Here is a 21,529-nt window from a genome sequence, read left to right as displayed (position 1 = left end):
GATAAATGGCCGAATGGTTAATGGATGTACTTGGGGTACATGTATGTGTTTGCAGTATTGATCTTCGCTCAGGTACGGTATATACCTACTGTAGGTAGGTACCGAAGGACCGAACCCCTGGAAGCAGAATCCGTAGCGTAAAGGTAGGTATACTACCTTACCCTTCTCGTCCCTGCTATATGTATGTATGCTTGTTTGAGCACAAAATCAAAAAGAAATCCTCGATGAGCAAGTAACAAGGTCAGCAAGCCATCGATAATCACATTTTTATCAAAAATCGGAGTATTTTCTCGATCGATCTATAACGAATTTTTTGAAAAAAAAAAAGTGACTTAAAAGTGTATCTCAAACTACCTCCTAGTGGCCAACTAGATGTGCCACCACTACAGTACTACTACTACTACCCACGCTTTGGCTCAATTCGGCTGTTAGACCAGACCAGACTACATTGCCCGATAGCAAACACTAGTCGGACATTCGGTCGGTCCTGTCTTGTCTTGTCTGTCTCTCTCATATCACTTTTATCACTTATCAATCTATTATGGATTCATCATCATTCTCCCCCCTCCCATTGCTTGCTAGCTAGCTAGGGTATCTGTCGTCCGTCGCTTCGTATTCCCCATCGGCGCCCGAACCTGGTTGATCTTCGCGTGCGGAGGCCTGACCTGTACATCATCATCATGCTTATCAATGCACATCAATGCACATCTGTTTCGGGGAAGAATACGACCTTGATGATGATGAACCGCCGTGTGGCCACCGGGGCTGCCCCCCCATGGTTGTTATGCATGTCACACTCCGATGTGGTACGGTACAGTACATACGCGGACCAAATGGACTCCACTACTGCTGCTATATGCTGACTGATTGAACTCAAAAACTACACACATTTTTTGGTTGTTGTTCAATCAGCAGCAGCAGCGCCTTAGAGTCGAATTTGGAAATTTGCTCCGGGGATCGATCATTTTCAAAAAACTCTGCAAGAAATTCGGACTTTTTTTTTTTTTGGCTTTGCTTTCTCACACAAGATATCAAGGGGTTTGAGCTGGGCTGGCTTGCTGGCTTGCTGGCTGCTGCGGAGATCAGAAAAAGAAACCAAATTCCGCTCACGTACCGAAGAACTATCGAAAAAGAATAAAAAACAATAAAGTTATTGTTCAAGCTTGAGGAGAGAAAAAAAAAGGGGGTGGGGGTGTCCTGATTTTTTTTTTCCCTTTGCAGCTGCAGGAAGGATTTTCTGATACAGTCAAACCAAACCAAACCAACCAACCAACCAACGAGAGGAAGCAGTTGCTTTTTGGACTGCCTGCTTGCTTGCTTGCCTGCTGTTGCTGCTGCCATGGGAGGCCCAATGATTGCAGAGCGATACGACAGCTTGGACCAACTCATCAAGCAACGAGCTCAGACGCACTCTCAAGACCCACTGTTGTCCTATCCCAGCAGTGATGGGAAACACTTTACAGACTATACGGGAACAGACGTGGAATTTCTCACGCGTGCGGTCGCTTCTCACTATGCGGCCGCTGTGGGCTTCTCCCACTATACAGCGTCGTCGTCGTCGTCGACAAACGACAACGATGTCGTGGGAGAAGTCCCCCGGATTGCGTTGATTGGAACGTCCAGTATAGATTACTACATTACGTTTCTTGCTGTGCAACGATTGGGCTGGACGACGATTTTGATTTCGCCGAGACTGGCAATGGAAGGTTTCGCGCATCTTCTTACTACGACGAAGTGTTCTGCAGTCATTGTTGCAGAGTCTTCACAGAATGTTCTGGAGAGCGTGGATCAGATGTACTCGTTGGGTTTGACTCGGGTTCCCCTCGTGGAGATTTCTCGTATTGCAGCAGAAGATCGCGTGGCATCAGCATCAGCATCATGGTCATCATCATCCAGCATCGATCGACGCCCCCCCTTGGAACTCCGTGAGCCCGGGCGTGGTCACGAGATTGTTATCCATAGTGGCGGTACGACAGGGCTACCGAAGCCCGTGTGTATCAACCCCGTCACATGGCTGGCTCAAGCTGCCGATATTGCTGCACGTATGCCTCGCGTGGACACCCTGTCCACCTTACCGCTGTTCCATAGCTTTGGCTTGGCGACTTTACTCCGCTGTTTGATCAACGGCAAGAGACTTTCGCTTCTCGATGCAGGCCGCCCCGTCACTGCGTCTATTGTGGAGTCGTCTCTCCAACTCACTCATTCTCGCGCTGTCGTCACGGTTCCATATGTGCTCAAGTTCTTTGCGGAAGCCGAGGGCGGCTTGCAACGCCTTGCGCTGTTGGATCAAGTCGTTGCTGCGGGTTCGACTATACCAGATGACTTGGCTGCCGAGTTGCGAAAACATCAAGTCCACATCTTTCACTTGTATGGCCTGACTGAAGCGGGGGCTCTGATGGAGCCCACGCCCGATGACTTTCGCTGGGTGACACCCTTACCGCATGCGAAGCCATTTCTGCAATTCGACCCCGTGGGCGATGATGGTCTCTATCACCTCACGGTCCTCCCAGGCCTCAAAGCCAAAGCCTATTCCAGCAGTTCAGATGGGTCCTACGCGACCAAAGATCTCTTCTATCGACACCCTGAAGACCCCAACAAGTGGAAATTCGCCACCCGACAAGACGACATCATCGTGCTCATCAATGGCGAAAAGGCAGACCCCATCCCCATTGAAGATTCCGTCGCCCACAACCCTCACGTCTCCGTAGCGGTGGCATTCGGCGCGGAAAGGGACTCTCTGGGTTTAATCGTCATCGCATCCGACTCTGCAGCGCACTTGAGTGCAGCTGAAGTCCTCGCGAGTATTTCGCCTGATCTCGCAGCGGGAAATTCTCGAGTGCCTGCATATGCTAGAATTTCTCTTGAACAGGTCATGATCAAGCCTGCGGGAACGCCGTTTCCTGTGACGGATAAAGCGACGGTCAAGAGATCGCTGTTTCTGAAACAGTTTGCGAAAGATATTGAAGCGCATTATACGGAAATGGAGGGTGCGAAATCTCTGCTGGTGCACGAGGATGTTGTGATGAGTGATGGGGAAGTTTTGGATTTGGTCCGGGCGATAGTTTGCGATGTTCTTGGTTTTAAGGAGGCCCAGTCCGAGGAGAAGACGATACCTCATATGGATGATATGTCCGACTTTTTCACGTTGGGAATGGACAGCCTTAAAGCTTCGCAAGTACGATCGAAAATTCTGCGTTCCATCTACCTCGGCGGTGGTGGTGGTGGGAAGAATAAACTGGCGACGAATGTCGTCTTTGAGTATCCGACCGTGGCTCTGTTGACGGAACATCTTCTCAACCTTCGAAAGGGAGATGTTGTTGTCAAGGATGATGCGGAAGAGATTGCTCGTGCTCTGGTGCTCAAATACTCGCAATTTGACACTTGTGACCCTGCTATAATTGCTGGGACATCTTCTTCTCGCGTAGTGGTAAGATTTCTTTCTCCTTCTATACCGCCCCTTGCCATTGATTAGCAAGGGAGGTCTTGTGCTAACAGTTCATCAGCTTCTCACAGGGGCAACAGGTGTCGTGGGAGTCCACATTCTCCATCATCTCCTCCAAAACGACACCATCTCCAAAATCTACTGTCTCATCCGCGCCTCAGATGATGCTCAAGCACTCACCCGCATCCACGATACCCTGCACAAGCATCGTCTCCTCAAAGGACAAACATCCCATCTCCACCAACTCCTCACCCAGAAGCTATCGGCATTCTCCTGCGACTTCAACAACGTAGAAGATAATTTGGGCTTACAACCCGAAACTCTCCATCTCTTCCGCTCCACAATCACCCACATCATCCACAACGCCTGGTCCGTCAATTTCAACCAATCCCTCCGAAGTTTCGACCGCGGCTGTATCTCTTCCACACATTTTCTCCTAAATCTCGCCGCTACTTCTCCCACCCGCCTCCTCCCTCCCAACAAGAAACAAAAACAAAAACCTTCTCTCACCTTCATCTCCAGCATCGCAACCGCTCTCGCCGCCCCTACCTCCGTCGCAGAAGATCTAGTTCCCTGGTCATACGTGGAAGAGCGAATGGGCTACGCGCAGAGTAAATGGGTCGCAGAACAACTTCTCGCGTCAGCAGCCGCTACAGCGGAAATTCCTGTGCGAATTGCGCGATTGGGCCAGGTTTGTGGGGATTCGGTCGAGGGATTGTGGAATCCTGCAGAGGCTATTCCGACGATTGTGAGAACTGCTGTTACGCAGGGTGTGCTCCCTGGTGAGGAGGAAGAAGAGTTGCAGTGGTTACCTGCCGATGTGGCTGGGCAGGCGATTGTTGATGTGGCGGTTTATGAAGATGAAGATGAAGATGATGATGGAGAAGAATCTCGTCTTTTGCAAGTTTTCAACCTCGTCAATTCGACTTTTCCATTGTTCTGGAATCAGGACTTCCTGCCCTTTTTACAACGTGCAGGTCTCTCGTTTGAAATCATTTCTGGAAAAGATTGGGTAAAGAAGTTGGAGAAGTATTCTTCAATACAGGATGAACCTGCTGTGAAATTGTTTGATTTTTTCAAACACAAGTATGATGCATCGACGACAACAACAAACTCTCAAGGAAAAGAGGAAGGAAAAGAAAAAGAGGAAGAAAAAGAAAAAGAAAGAAAGAAAGAAAATCTTCCCCGCTTCGAAACTGCGCGAGCAAAGAAAATTTCCTCGGCCATGGCGAAAAATTGTGTGATTGATGAGATTCTGGTAGCGAAATTTGTCAAGTATTGGAGGGAGGAGTGTTGGAAATAGAAGAGATAGATACCTATCTAGAAGAGGATAGGATAGGATAGGATAGACAGACAGAATAAACAAATGATAAAAAAACTAGTATCTCCCCTCCCTCTCAAACAACCTCCTACCAGATCCCTACCTCAGGTATCCCACTCCCTCCATCTCCTTCTCGCACCCTCCATATAAAACCAAAATATATATTAAACCCTCCCCATTTCTCCTCCATCAATCCGGCTGACGTCAGACCCTCAAGCAAAGCTGTGTTGGTTTAGTGGTAAAATCCGCGCTTGCCATCAGGCGAGCAGATTGCGCGGGCCCCGTGTGTAAGTTTCTACTCACTTCATGATCACTTCATGCAATGCAATCAATATGGGAGTTGAATTTGTGACTAATGGATGATGTAGTCGATTCACGGACACAGCATATGTCTGAGATTCTTTTTTGCGTTTTTGTTGTCTTTTTTCTAAGGTAGTTGTTTTTTTCTTCTTTTTCTTTCTGCTAGCGTGTCGCGTATTTGTCTGTCCATCTATCTCCCTTTTTTTGTTCGTGTGAGATCCGCTGCTATTAGTAAATACAAGAAGAGGGATTGTAGCAGGGAGGTTGGCGGTTGTAGCCTGTAGGCAGGAAAAAAGAAAACATAACCCGTGAATTCAGAGAAACTGCTACTACGACCTAGTACTCCCGTTACGCTCACTCCTAGTGTACACACTCACGTGGCCTCTATATAACGCCGCCTGCAACGCAATGCCAGAACTCCCTCTCCCGGGGCATTCACTCATGACCTTCCTTATATTGATGCTGCGTGCATTTCGTAATCGTGATCTACTTGACGTGCGTGGACATGCGCTCCCGCAGCTCTCAGCAACTTGGCTACCTTCTCGTGGCGCTGACGTTCTGCTGCCCACAGCGCTTCCGAGTAGCACTTTTGCGGAGCATCAATATATTCCGGATCCTTGAGAAGTTTTCTTACTACCTGCTCTAGCCCAATGTAGCTAGCGTAGTATAGGCTCGATTTCAGATTTCCAATGTCGCTAAACGGACGTCTCCATGTAGCCTCTAACTGGCACACTAGTAGCCAGTCGCGCAATGTCCTTGGGTTACGTAGTAGTAGTTCGAGCTCGTAAACAGGCTCAGTTGCTTGTTGAAGTGCTGAATGGTAGAACCACGACTTTGCTGCGTATGTGAGCAATGGGAATGTCGTGAAATCTTGCTTCTTAGACTGTTTCTGACTGCTGCTGCTGTAAAAATGAAGATAGACGAGGCAGCTTTGAGCAAGGAACTGATGTCCTAGACTGCTCTCGAGGTGGAAATCCTTTTCCTCGCATTGGAGCATGCGCTTCGTTTCGAGATATTCTTTTACTGACAGATGTGCCAGCCTGATTCTCGTGTCTTCCCCTCTCATCGTGTCTTCCCCTCTCATCGTGTCTTCCCTGACAGATGCGCGAAAAGAACCGTCGCTGACCAGAGATTCGAATTCGCTATTTTTGGTAGCGACAAGCCCGGGGAGGATCACTAGCGGGCCGTCGAGCATCGCGCGCTCGTTCGACACTTGTTGTGCTGTTGGGTCGACCCTAGAAGCCTCAGCTAGCTCGCCAAGGGTAGGAGGCCCCTTCGCATACGCCAACCATTGGAGGTAAGTGGTAGCTACCTTCCGAGAACGGTAGTCGATTTTGCCTAGGATGCGTGCGTAGGTGGCATCGAGGGTAGGAGGAACGTTGTCTAATATGTCCTGGATATCTTTTTGCTTAACCGCCTTGATACTTCTCAGCTCCTGCACTTGGCAATACGTCCAACGAAACCTAAGGAGAAAACAGAATATTAGCTTTTGCAGCAATAGTCCACAATTGGTAAGAAGATCAAAAAGAAAAAGGAAAAGGAAAAGGAAACTCACATCCCGTCTGCCTTTTCAAAAAGAGTCTTTTCAATCAAACCGCTCGCCTCCAGTCGTAACAGCGGAGAATGAGAACCACCCGAGAGCTGCGATGAAAGGTATCGTTGAATGTCCTTATCCACATGACGTTTGGCAATATGCACGAACTTTGCATCCAGTGTCTTCATTGAGTCCCGTATGTCTGTAACATCGCGGCTCGTTGCCAATATTTGGACATTGCGTGCCTGTTTCGACAGTCTGTCTACGCATTTGAACATGTTGAGCCGGGCGTCACCCTCGTCGGGACACTCGTCAAGCGCGTCGATCAGGAGGAATACCTTTTCGTAGGAATTGAAGCAGGAAGAGAGAATATTCTCAATCTCATCCTGCCCGGGCAGACTTTGATTCCGGTTGTCGTATGCCTGTTTGAGCATCGAAAAACCTGGGTCCTTGCGGCCCAACTGCACAACGAGTGAACGGAGAAGGTCGGAATGGCGCTGCTTCTGATCGTCCGAAAAGGAAAAGTAGAAGACGGCAAAGCCGGCGTTGGGATGGTCGTTGCAGTACGCTTTCACGTCCTCGATAGCTGTAGAGCAGAGAATCGTCTTCCCACACCCTGCTTTCCCGTACATCCACAAATGACGGACCGAACCATCCTTCCACAGCCTATATTTTTTTGACTGAATCAGCCAGTCTCCAGTCCCAGGCTCACGTAACTGTCGTGCCGCCTCATGGTTCGTCCACGGGTCAGGCGGCGAGAGCCAAGCAGTAATATTTCTACGCTGCTCAGCTTGTTGAATAGGCGCTTCGTCCCGCTCATGTACTTTGTCCATCAGACGTCGCCGAGCTCCATCATACTTTTCTCCGTAATTGGCCCCTAGAGTTACGTCGAGTATGCCGTATAGAGCGTACCACATGTCTTCAGGTTCTGCAGTTTCCCGGCCCTCCATCCACTTCAGCTTCTCCTTCCAGCTGATATCAGAGCTGGCCGCGTAATCATGCAGTATTCGATGTGGTATGCCCGTTCTCGCGGCAAGATCCTCCTCCAGATTGGGCCCACAGACAAGCCCGAAATCAACACAGGCAGAATCCCCCTTATGACCAATGACTTTCCATGTGTTTGTGACAAAGAGAACTAGATGTGGAGCAAGCAGCTCTTGCAGAGTCCAGCCCCTCTTGAACCAGTCGCTGCCCTCCCACGCGTGATCGTTTGTAGTGTCGACGTCTGCGAGATACGCAATGCACAACACAGCGTTTCGATACCAATCAAACATCAAGTTGAGCGACTTGGACAGTTCTGCAGAACTCTGCTTATCAATGCAGCAGGTATCAATCCACAACCACTGCACTGAAGGAACACGCTGCTGTACAAAGTATGCAAACGCTGCAATCTTCTGATACCCGCTCTTCTCCAGATTGCACCCGTTACGAACGTCTTGAAGCGTTACTTCGCATCCCTCGACCCATCGGTGCGAGGCGATCACGTACTTGGGTTGTTCGTTGCTGCGGAACTCGCGAAATTCCAGGGTCCGAATGTTGAGGAGGCGCATGTTTGGTCTGATCCGTCAGAAGGAGAGAATAACGGGATTGATGATAGCAACATTGAAGTTCGCACGGTGGTACTTGAACCTCAAAAAGAGAATCCATCTGCTTGTGGCCCAAGACCTGAATGGCAAGGCTGAAAGCTGAAAACTGAACTGCACAGCGCTAAGATACATGTACCCATGTGCAAGCCAATAAGCCGGAGTACCCTCCATCTTGTCGTCGCTTAACAATCGCGAGCTGTGTGTGATAGCGCTAGAACGTGTCCCTGAGTCCACCACACTCGCTGTAGGATCCACTGCGAGCGCAGGTTGCCGCCGGGCAAGTTGCTCATTGTGACGGTTGCGATGTGAATCAAGCACGGGAGTAGGTAGCTTAGATGGTGTAGTGAGCGAGGTAGTGGTGGAGAGAAGGAGAAAGGTCAGGTATATGTACCTGATAGGTATATACAAGGAGGTAACACCAGTGAGAATGAGAAGGAAGCTTATGGATCGACTACGGTTCACGGGCCGTCGCGAGGCATTGTCGCCGGACCGCTGCGAAGGGAAGGAATGCTTCCGTCGTCCGCCGTCCGGACCTTCTCGGCGCCTCGCGATCGGACCGTCGCAGGATGTTGCTTCCGGGCCGTTACGGACCGCTGGCGCGCTGCTGCTATCCCGACAGGACGAAGATCTGGACTTGGAGACTGACAACGACGAGAACAGCGACGTGGACAGCAACGATGAGAAAGAAGCGAATCACATCCCCATCGTGAAGGACTGGAGAAAATTTCTTCTTCTTCCGCACATCCATCTTCCTACCACGTCCTAACATTCCCTCTCCGCGATCCATGTGGCGTTCCCCCAATATCAAAAGCGCGCCGCCCACGGTCCGAGGCTGACAACCCGCCTGACGATGAGATGGGAGTCCGGACCGTGGAGATCTTGGATCGGTGGCGTTCTTGCGGTTGTTGGGACCGCAGCTGTCAACGGGTGTTACCTCACTCCCTCTAGAGCTACTATGTAGTATGGAGGTTGGCAAATTCGTTTCTGATGGCCTATCCGCACGTGCTGTTATGCTTCATTTGACTAAAGCTGCATCCGTTTGATGGGATCCACGGTTCAAGACGCCTTACGCGAAATCCCATACCGCAGCGAGAGCCCTTTGATGAATTCATTGCGTTTGCCGAAACCTGCCTTCACAAGCTAGCAGTCAGTCCCTGATGATCCTCCGCCATCTCCAGCCTCGTAACAAGATCAACAAATTGACGCAGCTGACAGAGAATCTATACCTGATCCGACAGCAGGTACGTCCGCACTAGGACTCCCGTCCTTTAAAATCTAGTACACGCTCGAGCCTTACGCAAACAAGCGAGCATAAACAACGAAACGAAAGAAGACAGCGATGCCCAAGGCTACACGTACCCAGCCGAAAAAAGAGAATCCAACCTCGCATCGCAAACGAAGCGACACAGCTGACTTCGATCGGGTAGTGGAGCAAGCACCGGTCCGGTACATGTACCTCCTAGGAAGTAACTTAACGACCGAGATACGCGCATATCAGGTACATACGTATCACATTTAGCCGCCGCGTCCCAGCAAGAGATGTGATATATCTCATCCTGCGTGCATGCATACACGCCCGCTGAGCGTAACGCCCGAAGGTGCTTCTAGGGCACTTAGCTTGTAGGATAAACGAATGCTCGCTTGTCGAATAGAAGTCAGTCGATCCTCAAACTGGAAACAGTTACTATAGGTAGTCAAACAATTGGCTCTCAGTTCGCCGGGATTAATATAGTCTGTTTTTGAAGAGTAGATACCTAAGTACCTGACTGTTTCTTCCGAGGGAATTGGTAGAAGATAATAGACCAATACTCTCCTTACATAGAGGAACTTTTGAAACGACCTAGAACTTAGAGCGATAGGTACAAGAAGAGGTAGATGTTTTATCTTTACTACTATCTAGGACCTAATCTACAAATGTTAAGGAGGCGCATATTCTGGTCCTAATCTAAACAGCAAGGGCAAAAACTGATGAAGATTTCTCGGACCTTACCTAGGTACCTTACCTTACCTTACCTTACTACAAAACGTGCCGTGACCCCAATAGTCTGTACCTGAGGTTGGGTAGAAGTTTTGGCGTCATTGTCCAGGAGCCTCTAGTAACTCATAATGCTAGGTAGGTAAAGTACCTTAAGGTACCTTAGTGAATTCCCCCCCTCTTGCATCCATACTACCTACGGTAGGTACCTGACCTCATATTTGCCAATTCCCTTCCTTCTTGCCCTCCTCCTCCTCCTCCTATCAAGCTCTCGAAACAGTCGCGTAGGTGCGTTTCAAGTAAGTAAGGTAGCATAGCATAGCATAGCATAGCATACATGTACCTACCCGGGCACCTCAAGTATTCGTCCACACGGCAACATTTCATACATGCCCAAGGTAAGGCACCTCATAAACCACTCGTCCACCCTGCAGCTCTTTCTGTAGGTAGGTAGAGGTAGCGAGGCGGCTGTCTTGCCCAGACAGATAAGGTAGGAGGTACATTACTAAGGTACACAGTTTATGATTATTCTACGCCAACCGCCTTCCGGCCTAATGCTGACATGTTCGAAGCAGTTTCTGGTCCTTAAACGTCTCAAAAGGTGCTGAACAGTAGCCACTTTCCCCGGAATCTGAATCACCTCATCTGTGGAGGCTGAAGATCGCTTACCTACCTACCCAAGATGGCCCGCACTCTTATCCTGCATACGTATTGGCATTCATGGTACATAACAGGACAGTGAGATGTTTGACGAGTTCGCTGAGTTCAAAAGGTGGGATTTAACACGTATCTTAGCATTCATGCTACGTAGTAGTCAGGCAACATATTACTTTGCTATGCTTTCTTTCAAGAGCGTGATGATCTCAGTCTGCTGGGCCAGTGACTCCTCCATCATGGTGTTTTGCTCGCGTGACTCCTCAATCTGCTGGGCCAACTGACGCTCCATTTGCTCCCTCTGCTGGGCCAACTGACGCTCCATTTGCTCCCTCCGCTCCCGTAACTCTTTCATGTGATCTTCCCTTCGAAGCTGCTGCTCACGCACCATTTGCTCCCTCCGCTCGCGTGACTCCTCCTCCCGCCGGGCCAACTGACGCTCCATTTCCTCCCTCCGCTCCCGTAACTCTTTCATGAAATCTTCCCTTTCTTGCTGCTTCTCACGTAGCACGACAGAAATTTGATCTCGCAATCTATCGTTCTCTTGCTGTATCCTGTCCGTCGAGGGAAGTGAGGGCCTCTTGAATTTTCCTTGCTCCTGCGAAGAAGGCTGACTGGCGGCAATTTCCTGAGAGTCCTCGTCGATGTCAAGCTGCGAAGTGAAGGACTCCAGTGCCCGAACTCGCATTCTGTCCAGGGCGCTTTTGATTCTCGCTAGGTGCCGAGGGAAAAACACGTCGTAAATTGCGCGAATGATATTATACGGCTTGGCAAAATCGGCGGGGAGATCACCATAATACAAACGGCAACGAAAGAACGTCAGCTTCTGCTCTTCGACTGTGGCAAAGTGGCCGAAGATATTGACTGTAGTGTCATTGTGCGCAACCGAGAACGCGAGGATCTTCCGGTCAACCTCATTGGCAGCAGAGATATTTTGGTATAGCTGGACGACGGCTCGAACGGCGATGCTAGCGCTGTGCATACACTGTCGCTCCGCTTCTTGTATTAGCCCGTCGCTATCTCTGACTTCGCATATTAGGAATGGGTAATACATGTTCTCGGGCCAGAGATTCGGGCAAGCGCTCGTATGGCTTAACATAAGCTTCTCCTCCTCATCTCTGGTAAAGGCGGAGGACGATATGCCAATAGCGAAGTCGGGCTTCGGCCGCGGACCATAAATCGTGTCACACTGTGTCCACTCGGCATTTATTGCCTCGCTCATCTGATCCATACCAGGATAGCCGTCAATACTAAGCAATTCCGGAGAAGGTACGATAAGGGGCGTAATGTCTCTGACCACTCGAGCCTTATTTCGGAACCGGACTAAGTTGCGCATCTTCAGAAGCCGGTCTCTCCCGAATGAAGGACCGCGAGGAGGAGAATAGTCTCTCTCCTTCAGGTCGTCGCAGAGACGCTGGCAGGCGCTAGTAATGGCGGACTGAGTCTGATATTCGTCCATAACCAGTCCAGCTTCTTCCATCTCCTCATCGTGCTGCCGTGTCCAGGCTTGTGGAGATTCCCCGTCTCTTACACTCTGACTATAGCTGTTCGACCTTAACTGTGGAAACGGTCGCTTCTTGCCCAATAGACTAGAACGGCCTCTGGGTGCCTCCATCGGTGGCCACTGACCAAAGTAGTCACCCCAACAGATATCCGCACCGAACTCGCTGTTGCTATTTTCGAACTCGTAGTACGGAGTTCGTATCGTGCTCGATAACAGGCACGCCTTCTTTGATACCGGCTCACAAGGCGGGAGATCATGGAGATCTTGTGGCCATTTCCTCTTCGTGCTTTCGTTGAAGACGTCGCTCCTGGGAGATGGAAGGTGACCCAGGCCGACGAGGTCTGCTGTGGTCTTCGAGGGGTCTGTTGTGGTAACTCGATTGCGTGTCAACGTAGAAGTACGGGGTCGTGATAATATATACATACGGTGGGTTGTAGGCGCCGACTGAGCGCGTCGAGCCATTGCTCTCGGATGACAGTACAAGGAGCGAGGAGAGCGCGTGGTGATAAATCCGAGGATCTGTGTCCAGTCGTCGTGGGAGGTAGCTCCTAGCTCCTACACCATGTCTGTGATGTAGTATGACTTGGCATTCTCATCATGAGACTCGCATTCCATAGGCCAACGATGCATCAACTGCATTGCACAAATTCACCAGAGTTGAGAGGTTGGAGGTGGAGGTAGAGGTAATTCAGTTAGCGAGCACGTTTCACTGCGCGCTTAGGAGGTACCTCCGTACCGCGAGCTCAACCACTTCACCTCCTAGACTGGTGGTGCGGCTTGCTGCACTAGTCGGCGAATCTCCGATATCCATTATCCAATTAATTCGTGAGCTAGCAACAGGCAACAGGCAACAGCATCCATCACCACCAGATCTGGTTTCGATCTGGCTTCATTCATCACCATCATCCGCCAAGCATATAAGCGCTTCAACCATGAACATTACCAAGCACCACCTGTCACCGCCATCCCTGGCCGAGCTGGCAGATGTCCTCACACCAGCTTTGCAGGCCAATTTCGAGCATGCCCACGTCCAGGTCGAGCCATGTCCAGATCTGCGAAAGCCTCCGTACCATCTCGCCACCGAAGGACTATGTGGTGGCGAGACTGTCGCAGATATCGGCGGCCAGCCCAACTTGTTTCCCGAGCCTCGCTTGGACTGCAAATACTCTCTCCTCGACATTGCAAAGGCAATGGATATGAGTCCACACCAAGGACAGCTGCTGGGTGCAGGCGCCGGACCATTCCACCGTATTGGAGTCAACTCTGAGCTATCGCCCAACCTCAGCTGGGAAGGCAGCTTTGAGAACGTCAAGAATCTGACCTACTACACCAAGTATGATGGGACCAATGGCAAGCACGCTGCCAGTTGTGAGCGCAGTCCCACATCGGACTGTGCCTTCATGATGAACCTCTTCGGATCCTCTGGACTCCCGGGGGATGTACTCAAGATCACCGCCCGAGCCCGAAAAGGCGAACACAAGAGCTTCACGGAGTGCATTCGACGCACCTTGGCCGAGACGTACGGGGACGCACAGCCGATCAGTATGGGAGGCATGTTTCTCATCAAGCAAGGCCATGCGTACTTCCATGTCATGCCAGACTTTCCCGCGAAGAACGGACCTCCCTTCAAGGATGCAAAGCAGTTGAACGAGTGGTTAACGTACCACACATTTGAGGCCCCGATTGTCTGCTTGACCGTATTCCACTCTGCAGATCCGGGCAAGAAGCTCGATCTTCGAATGGAGCATACGCACTGCTTTTCCACAGAGGGGGATCGTGGAGGCCACTATCATTACGACCTCCCGCCGGGGGAGGGTGTTGCCGAGGAGATCGAGTACGAGGCCTATTTCAACACGGCAAAAACGCTCTATCGCATCGACAAGCCCGATGTGATATTGGAACGAGACTTGCATGACTAACGTGTGCGATACATCGATCTACTATCCCAAAGATCAGCTCTACAACTGGATCATCCGCCTCCAATTGCTAATCCGTGCGTTTACTAAATGTCGCTAAATGGGGACCTCGTGGCACTAAGCGCGCGGGCCCTGTGCCTGAGTGAGTCAATTGTACGAGCTCGCACAAGGTGCATGTCTGCGATCTTTCACGACCAGAATCTATTCATCCAACTGATCTCCCCTTACCAAGTCTCTTCCTTGGTCTTTTCTTGTCCGTATGGCTCAACGCTGGCACCACTGGCACGCTGCACCCTGTTCTTCCAGAATTTACATGAATTGACAATGCTGGCGATTCCGAGGATGGTAATCGCAATCGCCAAACCGCCGACGACAAACAAAGTATAGCACTTATTGTCCGTTGGGTCGGAAATGATGGTTCTCGGGACCAGCTGCACATTGCCTCTAAAGCCATGAAATGGGGCCACGGACAAGACGGTGGGCCTCGTCAACATCTCTTGCTCCGCCGCAAGCCCAGTCGCGAACTCGACGTCTCTCTTGCTCAATTGATGGTCCTCGTCTTGGGCTTCAATCGAAGCTGGAGCGGCACCATGAATAGCGGATGGGGATTTCATTAAGAGCTCCGACACATCTGGGGTTTCTAGAATCCTGTTGACCACGTCGTGATGCTTCATGAACTCCTCCAACACCTCGGGATGCTCAGACGCGGCCTTAACAATCCCAGGATGCGTCTTCAAAACCTCCAACATCGCAGGGTTTCCAGCCACGAGTTTGATAACTTCAGGCTGTTCGGCCGCGATAGCGACAGCGCCAGGATCAAAATTGTCCACACCACCACGCTTCCAAGCACAACCATCGCAAGACTCTGGTAGCCTGCTCTCCTTGGAAAACTTTGAATCCGTCCCATCCGGAGACGCCGGAGCTCCCTCTTGGAGCTTTACAGTCAAATCATCATCGATCTTTCCCACCGCAAAAGGCTTCCGGATACTGGCAGCAGTGGAATTGAGCTTTCCCTTCACAACCTCGTAAGCCTTGACGAACGCGACCTTCAGAGTTGCTGCAGTTTTGAACAAATCTTGTCCGGCGTGAGCTGCTGCGCTATGAACATTTTTCAGGACACCGCTCACAGGAGCACCGACTGCTTCTTTAGCGGCGACTAGGGCGTCGTTGCTGGTAGGTGCCGGTGTTCGTGTCGGCTTTGGGCCATCGGCTTGCATCTTATCATTATCCTCATCCAGGATAATATGATGCCTTCCTTCCTGCGTGCTTTGGAACTGCTCCTCTGGAGGAGGAGGAGGAGGAGGAGGAGGATACGGAGCCATTCTTGTGTGACGATGATGTAGTAGAGACCAAATCCCTATCTATCAACATGTCAGTAAATTGAAACTCCTCCGATTTTTTTTTCTTTCCCTCCTCATCCTCCTCCTCTTTGTGACCACCAAGGTACCTGTATTTACGACCGGGAATACAAAATGGAACTCACTAGGTAGGTAATGTAACACTCCCAAGACCACACCTCAGGAAATTTTGTCGCTTTTCCGGAAATTTTTCTTTGCGAGATTATAAGAGGACTTTCCTTGAAGATGGTACCTAAAAGAATAGACTAGAGAAGAAGAGGAACAAGTAGAATAAGAAAGAAGAAAAAGAAGAGGAGAGTACAGGTAATGTAAATGTAAATGTAAATGTAAAGTCGGTACAACTAGATACCCACCCACCCATCCATCCATACACATCCATACACACAAAGATACCTACCTAACCTGTAGACAACAACCCTAACGCACTCTCAGCTCCGCCCACCTCTGGATCTGTCTATCTATCTACACTTTCAACCTACCAAAAAACAAAAAAAGAGGTAAATCGAATATATATATAAAAGTAAACCATTAGGAAAAAAAGTGTCCGCCCGAGAAGTCCGTCTTATCTACCTATCTACCTATCTAAGGGATCCAAGGTATCTAAGTATGACTTGAACTTGAACTTGACACTACCGGATGTATCAATTTAGGAGGTAACCAACAAAAAAAAAGGAAATTTGACCAAAAAGAAAGAAAGAAAAAGAAAAAGACTTGGTCCGGCATCCGACATCTGAACCAAACCATCTGGTTGTGTTTTTGCGGAAAAAGGTCATATAGACTCTCAAAGCAACCAGTCAGTCAATCCAAGAAGAGAGATCAGCAGAGAAGAGATTTGAAAAGGGTCCGGTAGGTATCATATGATTGAGTTTAGAATTGAGAAGAGTGATCCAACCACTGCTTTGGGGGGGTATCCTATTTCATATACGTGGTCTGTCCACGCCTCGACTGTCTGTCGCTGTCAAATGCGGTACAATGCTTCCATCCATGCAGTGCAGAATGCGAACAGTAGTCGATAGCAGCGTGCTCCAACACCACCATAGCTCCATAACGGCATTGTGCCGTCTTCCATTTCATGTTTTCCCTTTTCTCGCTAGTCATAAGTGTCGTCAAAAAAATATGTGCAACACAAGAGGTCATCTGAATCATGTCAGACAGCTCGCATCGCACAGGTAGCAGGTCGAATCATCGCCACGGCGACGTCGCCTCGTCTTCGGCTCCCTCGCGGCACTCATCAAACCAAGGACTTCGTAATGCTTCGCTAATGGTGAATCTCAGATCAATGTCTTTCTCCAGACAGCCTCTAACAAGATCAATCACTTCTGCTCCTCCGGCAGCAGCATGTCTCAGAGCGTCCTCATCCCAGTCTGCCCTCAGAATGAGCTCCACAGTCTTGCTGGGCAGAGTATGCCGAAAAGGGAGATGTCCGGTGCACAGTGCATAGATGATGACGCCGAAAGCCCATACGTCTCCAGCGGTCTCGAACAGTTTTCGATTCACGGACAAGCCCTTCGGCGAGGCATATTCCAGTGTGCCAATGATGGACGAGGCTAACGGCAAGGGCATTTCGTTCGATAGGGAGCGTTGCGAAGAAATCCGCTGCGGCGTTCCACTTCCTTCGTCGATGCTCTCGCTGTGCAGGAAATCCGCCAGTCCAAAGTCGCACAGTCGCAGGTTGCCACCTTCGGCATCGGATTCCGGTGCTGACATGTCGATGAGGCAATTCTCCAGTTTCACATCTCGATGACAGACACGAATATCTTCGTGTAAATAACGCAAGGCGCACGCGAGTTGGTATGCATAGCTCTTAGCAAGATGAGGCGACAAACCCTTGCGGCCCGCGTTACTGGTCTTCGCACTGAGCCGAGACTTTCTTACCAGATCATACAAGGTACCACCGACGTTGAGGTCCATGATACAGAAAGTGGCATAATCCGTCTCGTACACCGCATGCAGTGGCAAGACGTGGCGGTGGTTCAAATAGCGCCAGATCGACACCTCATGCTCTATGTCCTGCTGGGCTTTGTCGTTCTCCGCTTCGGTCGCGCCGCTGATTGCTTTATACACAACCTTGACCGCCTTCACTATGCGATTTCCATGATCGTCTAACGAGTGCACTTCCTTCACGACGCCAAAGCCACCTCGACTGATCAGGCGACCGATGATATATTCGCAGTTGAGTCCGATGGCCTGTCCTTCGTCATCGGGCTTCGGCTCTGGTGGCATCTCTTCAGCATCACCCTTGCCCCAATTCGCGAGGAACGCGTGCGCTGGGCTCAGCGAGGTGGTGGCAGAAGTAGAGCGCCGCGATGGACGCCTCGATGTTGTTGGTATGCGGCGTGACCGAATGGAACGCAGGCTAGAGTTCCGGCTCAAGGGGTCGTAGTCACTAGCAGACGGCGACATGGTCGGCGAGTCCAGCATGGCGTGATCTATTGTTTTGCCTTCGGGAATGGTCTGAGGTGAGACTGTCAATTTCGACATGGAGTCGATGGAGGAGAGCATTCTACTGCTGCTGTTGGGCGAGGTGAGCGGCGACTGTGTGCCCACGTCATAGCTTGGAGATGTCGTCGATGCGGATATCAGGGAGGCATTGGCTTGCGAAGTCGGGTCGCTTGAAGTCGCCATTGCTCGTCGTCCGTCGAATAAGTTCTCCTACATATCACATGTTGGTATGACCTTCGCTCTACCTTTTTACGCGGTCCACTCACCACTGAAGGGGTCCGTCTTCGATCCTGCATCCTCAAGTCGTCCGACTGGTCCTCCAAACTCCCGATCAGCCAACTCGTCTTCCTCGAGGATGGGCTTTGTGTCCGCGGCACGTCTTGGGGGCGACTTGGCTCTGTTTTGCCCAAATCTTTTGCCGCCAAGTGTTGGTCCATTGCGCTCGAGTGTGGGTGCGAGGGAGATCTGTCGTCCATCATCGGTCCTGACAACGGGACAGAACTGTATGCTCCTTCCTCGCCTTCTGAGACTCGATGCGAGAGCGTCGAGCTCGGCGTTGCGCTGCTCTGCTCTGCCAGCTGAGAAGGCTCGCCAGGATACACCGCCCCCATTTTGCAGCTTGCCCTTGTCCACCCGCGGCACCTCGTGATGCTTCTTGTTGTCAGGCGCGATCGCAGCAATATCTTCGGCGCTGCCTTTTCGGGATGCAACAGCTTCTTCGTCGGAATCGGAGTCGCTGTCTTGCAGGTATTTCTGGGGAGGGTTCGGATTAGTACAGGGTTCTCCATATCACGTGAGGGGTGGCACGACTCACAGTGCCAGCGAATGGGGAAGCAACGGTGTGCAGTGGAATGGCTGTTGCGGTCGCTGCCTTGTCGGGCGGTAGCTGCGAGACTGCAAGTCGAGCTCCACTAGGGGTGCTGGAGCGGAGGTTCGAGGCAGATGTTGCTCGTGGCAAGGGACTGCGGTTGCGCGCGGTACGTCTGCCGGGCCGTGAACCGCTGTTCCAGTCGTCGTCGTCGCTGCTGTCGTCGAGATATGCCAGTGGACCAGCAGCGAGTACTGCAGCCTTTTTCTGATCCGACAACACTCCGGGTAGAGAGCCGCGTCGCGGACGTGCAGCTTCGTCAATCACACGCTGAGCAGCGATTGACAACACTGCGGGCGCCGGTGACGGACGGCGGTCTGCTTTCTTTGAGGCCTGCACCTCCAGCAGGAAGTTGTCGTCGTCGTCGTCGTCGGCGGTGGCGGCTTTCGACAGGGAGCGTGCACGTGCAAAGGGCGATGCTTTCGTGGGAGGAACGAAGGGAGTTACCGGGACAGACTTGGACACCGGCGGTGCCTTGGTCTTGGGTCTGCTCTTCCGGAAGTCGTCGTCGTCGCTATCATCTTCGAAGCCAGTCGCAAAGGGGTTATGGCCTCTGCGACGTGCGGTTTGTACTCGGAGGCCGCTGAAGTGCTTCTTGATGTCGTACGCGGCCATATAAGGCGGCCTTTCCGCAATTGTTATTGATTCGGAGGTGGAAGGGCGGCGCAGTGGGCCTCAAGCAACATCGACAACCGTGAAGAAGGTGCGACCGGACACGATATCCGGATCTGGTACCGTACCGATGGACGAGGGTGAATGTAAACCTATGGTGATGGCGGTGGTGATGCTGCGGCAGAAGACGGGCGAGGTGGCGATGGAGGAATAGCAGCAGCAGGACCAGGTATGTATGTATGGATGGATGCTACAGTGGTTTCAAAATACCGCTCGGCGGGCGGACGACGATGGTTTGATGGTGCAGCAGGCAGCCTCGACTCAAGGAGGGGCGGCAGTGGCACACGAGAGCAGATCGGTGCATCCTCATGGTGGAACGATCAGAGGTAGTATGGTTTGATGGCCGCCAAGGCTCGAGCCAAGTGTAGTCAAGAAATGCACTGCCTCCTGAGACCAAGTGTGACTTCAACAAAGACCGGCATTATTCTAGACTTTCGTCGATCTGACTGTTTCTCCACAAAGCTTCCATAAAGGTAACCTGTTCACTGCAGCTCGCCATTCGCTGGAAACGCCTGGCTCGTCCCTGTAGCTCCAAGATGGACCGTCTATCCCTGAGGAATGTCGTCCCGAACTGCACTAATCCAAACGTCACCTGCCTTGTCCCTGAAGTTCCTGAACCGCCCGGACTTCCTGCTCTTGCGATGGTCAAGGAACCGCAGAGTTGAAAAAAAAAACACCTCATAGCACAGCACAGCGCAGCACAGCACAGCACAGCACAGCACAGCACACCTTGGCCTCAGTGCGCACGCACACAGCGATCAGCTAGTCTCCGCCTTCTGCAGCGGGGGGTAGGGAGACGTCGATTGCCCGTCTTCCACCTGCCCGCGGCACACCACGCCTGGTCTGCTCGCAATTCACGATGCCAGCCGGGCAGGCCTACGACGTCGTGCCACGGTGGCCGGCTGTGCCATCATTTCGCATCATGCTCCATATGTGTGTAAACTTTGGGGAAAGAGCCGGCGAAACAGAGTCTCATTTTCGGTGTACCGTAATGCTTGGTCGTGGTGACGGGATAGCACAACTACCGGAGGTACTTCTATCAAGTTCTATGCGTGCCTGGAGCTGTGCTGGGGCACCAGGAATGATGGGTGCTGTTTTATGATTGACAGCGGTGACCGAGTAGTAGTAATGTAGTAGTGTCTCCACCGACACGTCTCACAACTGTCGGTCCTCTCGGCAACTGTCACATGCTAGGGGCTATCTGAGTGAGTGATGCGTGAGGTGGGTAACGAGATGCTGCTGCAACTTTGAGCTCGAGCTCTCACCAGCCTCCATCGGGCTCTATTTTAGCTCCATCTGCGGCCAAGGGCGCAAATGGCCTTGCGATGCCGTAGGTCGCAAACAGGACGTGGTATGAGGTGAGTGACGTGCGTGGGGACGCCGCGAGCCAAGTCCATGTCGTGGGATTCTTCTGCACAGCGTAGTCACACAGCATGTTCAATATGCACGCGGTTCGAGGTGGCAGAAAATGGCGCGCACATCTGCTTCTTCGGATTGACAGGACTTGAGCCTGACCAGAGGCCGATGATGATGACGAGAAGGAAACTGGAAGAGGGAGAGCTCTTAGTCGGTCTCACGTCCGCTGCGCAGATCCCCCGTGCAGACGGCGGAGAAGCTACATTACCGCTACCTTACTCTGTGAGCCGGCTCGTGGCTGCATCATTTAGAGAAGCAGTTGGCAGGAAATCACGCAGTGGAGCACACAGCACGCATGCTGTCAGGAGGATTGAGGTATTTGTTGCAGAGAGACGAGGTGCAAATTCGAGCACGTAGTACCATGGAAGATGCTGCGCGAACGTGGAAGGGCGGGCACGGCCATCATGATGGAGAGGCGTGCCGTCGGCGGCGACAACTTACATACATGTACCTCTGTTGATATTGGTATCAACGTGCAAGTACATACATAGTAGGTAACATACCATACCTACTCCATGGAGAATGGGTATTGGACGCATCA

At 51.3% G+C, this 21,529-nt stretch overlaps 6 protein-coding genes across 6 annotated transcripts; 2 read left to right on the top strand and 4 right to left on the bottom strand.

Annotated features, from left to right (window-relative positions):
• Positions 1-1,339: 1,339 nt before the first annotated feature.
• On the top strand, positions 1,340-5,159 carry SEPMUDRAFT_134789 (acetyl-CoA synthetase-like protein; the record flags this gene model as incomplete). The annotated part of the gene is made up of 3 exons (XM_016902662.1): positions 1,340-3,427; positions 3,504-4,528; positions 5,132-5,159. The coding sequence occupies 3 exons, from the start codon at positions 1,340-1,342 to the stop codon at positions 5,157-5,159; spliced, it is 3,141 nt and encodes a 1,046-aa protein (XP_016758550.1).
• A 355-nt stretch (positions 5,160-5,514) lies between these two features.
• Positions 5,515-8,147, bottom strand: SEPMUDRAFT_157660 (uncharacterized protein; the record flags this gene model as incomplete). The annotated part of the gene is made up of 2 exons (XM_016907744.1): positions 5,515-6,526; positions 6,619-8,147. 2 exons carry the CDS (start codon positions 8,145-8,147, stop codon positions 5,515-5,517), a joined length of 2,541 nt encoding a protein of 846 aa, XP_016758549.1.
• Positions 8,148-10,921: 2,774 nt separating this feature from the next.
• On the bottom strand, positions 10,922-12,886 carry SEPMUDRAFT_69541 (uncharacterized protein). The gene is made up of 2 exons (XM_016909865.1): positions 12,742-12,886; positions 10,922-12,690 (listed from the first exon to the last, which is right to left on the bottom strand). The coding sequence occupies exons 1-2, from the start codon at positions 12,776-12,778 to the stop codon at positions 10,985-10,987; spliced, it is 1,743 nt and encodes a 580-aa protein (XP_016758548.1). The 5' UTR covers positions 12,779-12,886; the 3' UTR covers positions 10,922-10,984.
• Positions 12,887-13,248: 362 nt separating this feature from the next.
• SEPMUDRAFT_143109 (DUF1907-domain-containing protein) lies at positions 13,249-14,235 on the top strand (the record flags this gene model as incomplete). Its single annotated transcript, XM_016903027.1, has 1 exon — positions 13,249-14,235. One exon carries the CDS (start codon positions 13,249-13,251, stop codon positions 14,233-14,235), a length of 987 nt encoding a protein of 328 aa, XP_016758547.1.
• Positions 14,236-14,456: 221 nt separating this feature from the next.
• Positions 14,457-15,554, bottom strand: SEPMUDRAFT_118975 (uncharacterized protein; the record flags this gene model as incomplete). Its single annotated transcript, XM_016901469.1, has 1 exon — positions 14,457-15,554. The coding sequence occupies one exon, from the start codon at positions 15,552-15,554 to the stop codon at positions 14,457-14,459; it is 1,098 nt and encodes a 365-aa protein (XP_016758546.1).
• A 901-nt stretch (positions 15,555-16,455) lies between these two features.
• Positions 16,456-19,780, bottom strand: SEPMUDRAFT_150538 (kinase-like protein). The gene is made up of 3 exons (XM_016906246.1): positions 18,847-19,780; positions 18,299-18,785; positions 16,456-18,242 (listed from the first exon to the last, which is right to left on the bottom strand). Exons 2-3 carry the CDS (start codon positions 18,641-18,643, stop codon positions 16,773-16,775), a joined length of 1,815 nt encoding a protein of 604 aa, XP_016758545.1. The 5' UTR covers positions 18,644-18,785; positions 18,847-19,780; the 3' UTR covers positions 16,456-16,772.
• Positions 19,781-21,529: the final 1,749 nt, after the last annotated feature.

This window comes from Sphaerulina musiva, assembly GCF_000320565.1.
Source record: "Sphaerulina musiva SO2202 unplaced genomic scaffold SEPMUscaffold_8, whole genome shotgun sequence".
Classification (NCBI taxonomy): domain Eukaryota; kingdom Fungi; phylum Ascomycota; class Dothideomycetes; order Mycosphaerellales; family Mycosphaerellaceae; genus Sphaerulina; species Sphaerulina musiva.
The sequence above is the reverse complement of the archived record's forward strand: the minus strand, read 5'-3'. Positions and strand labels throughout refer to the sequence as shown.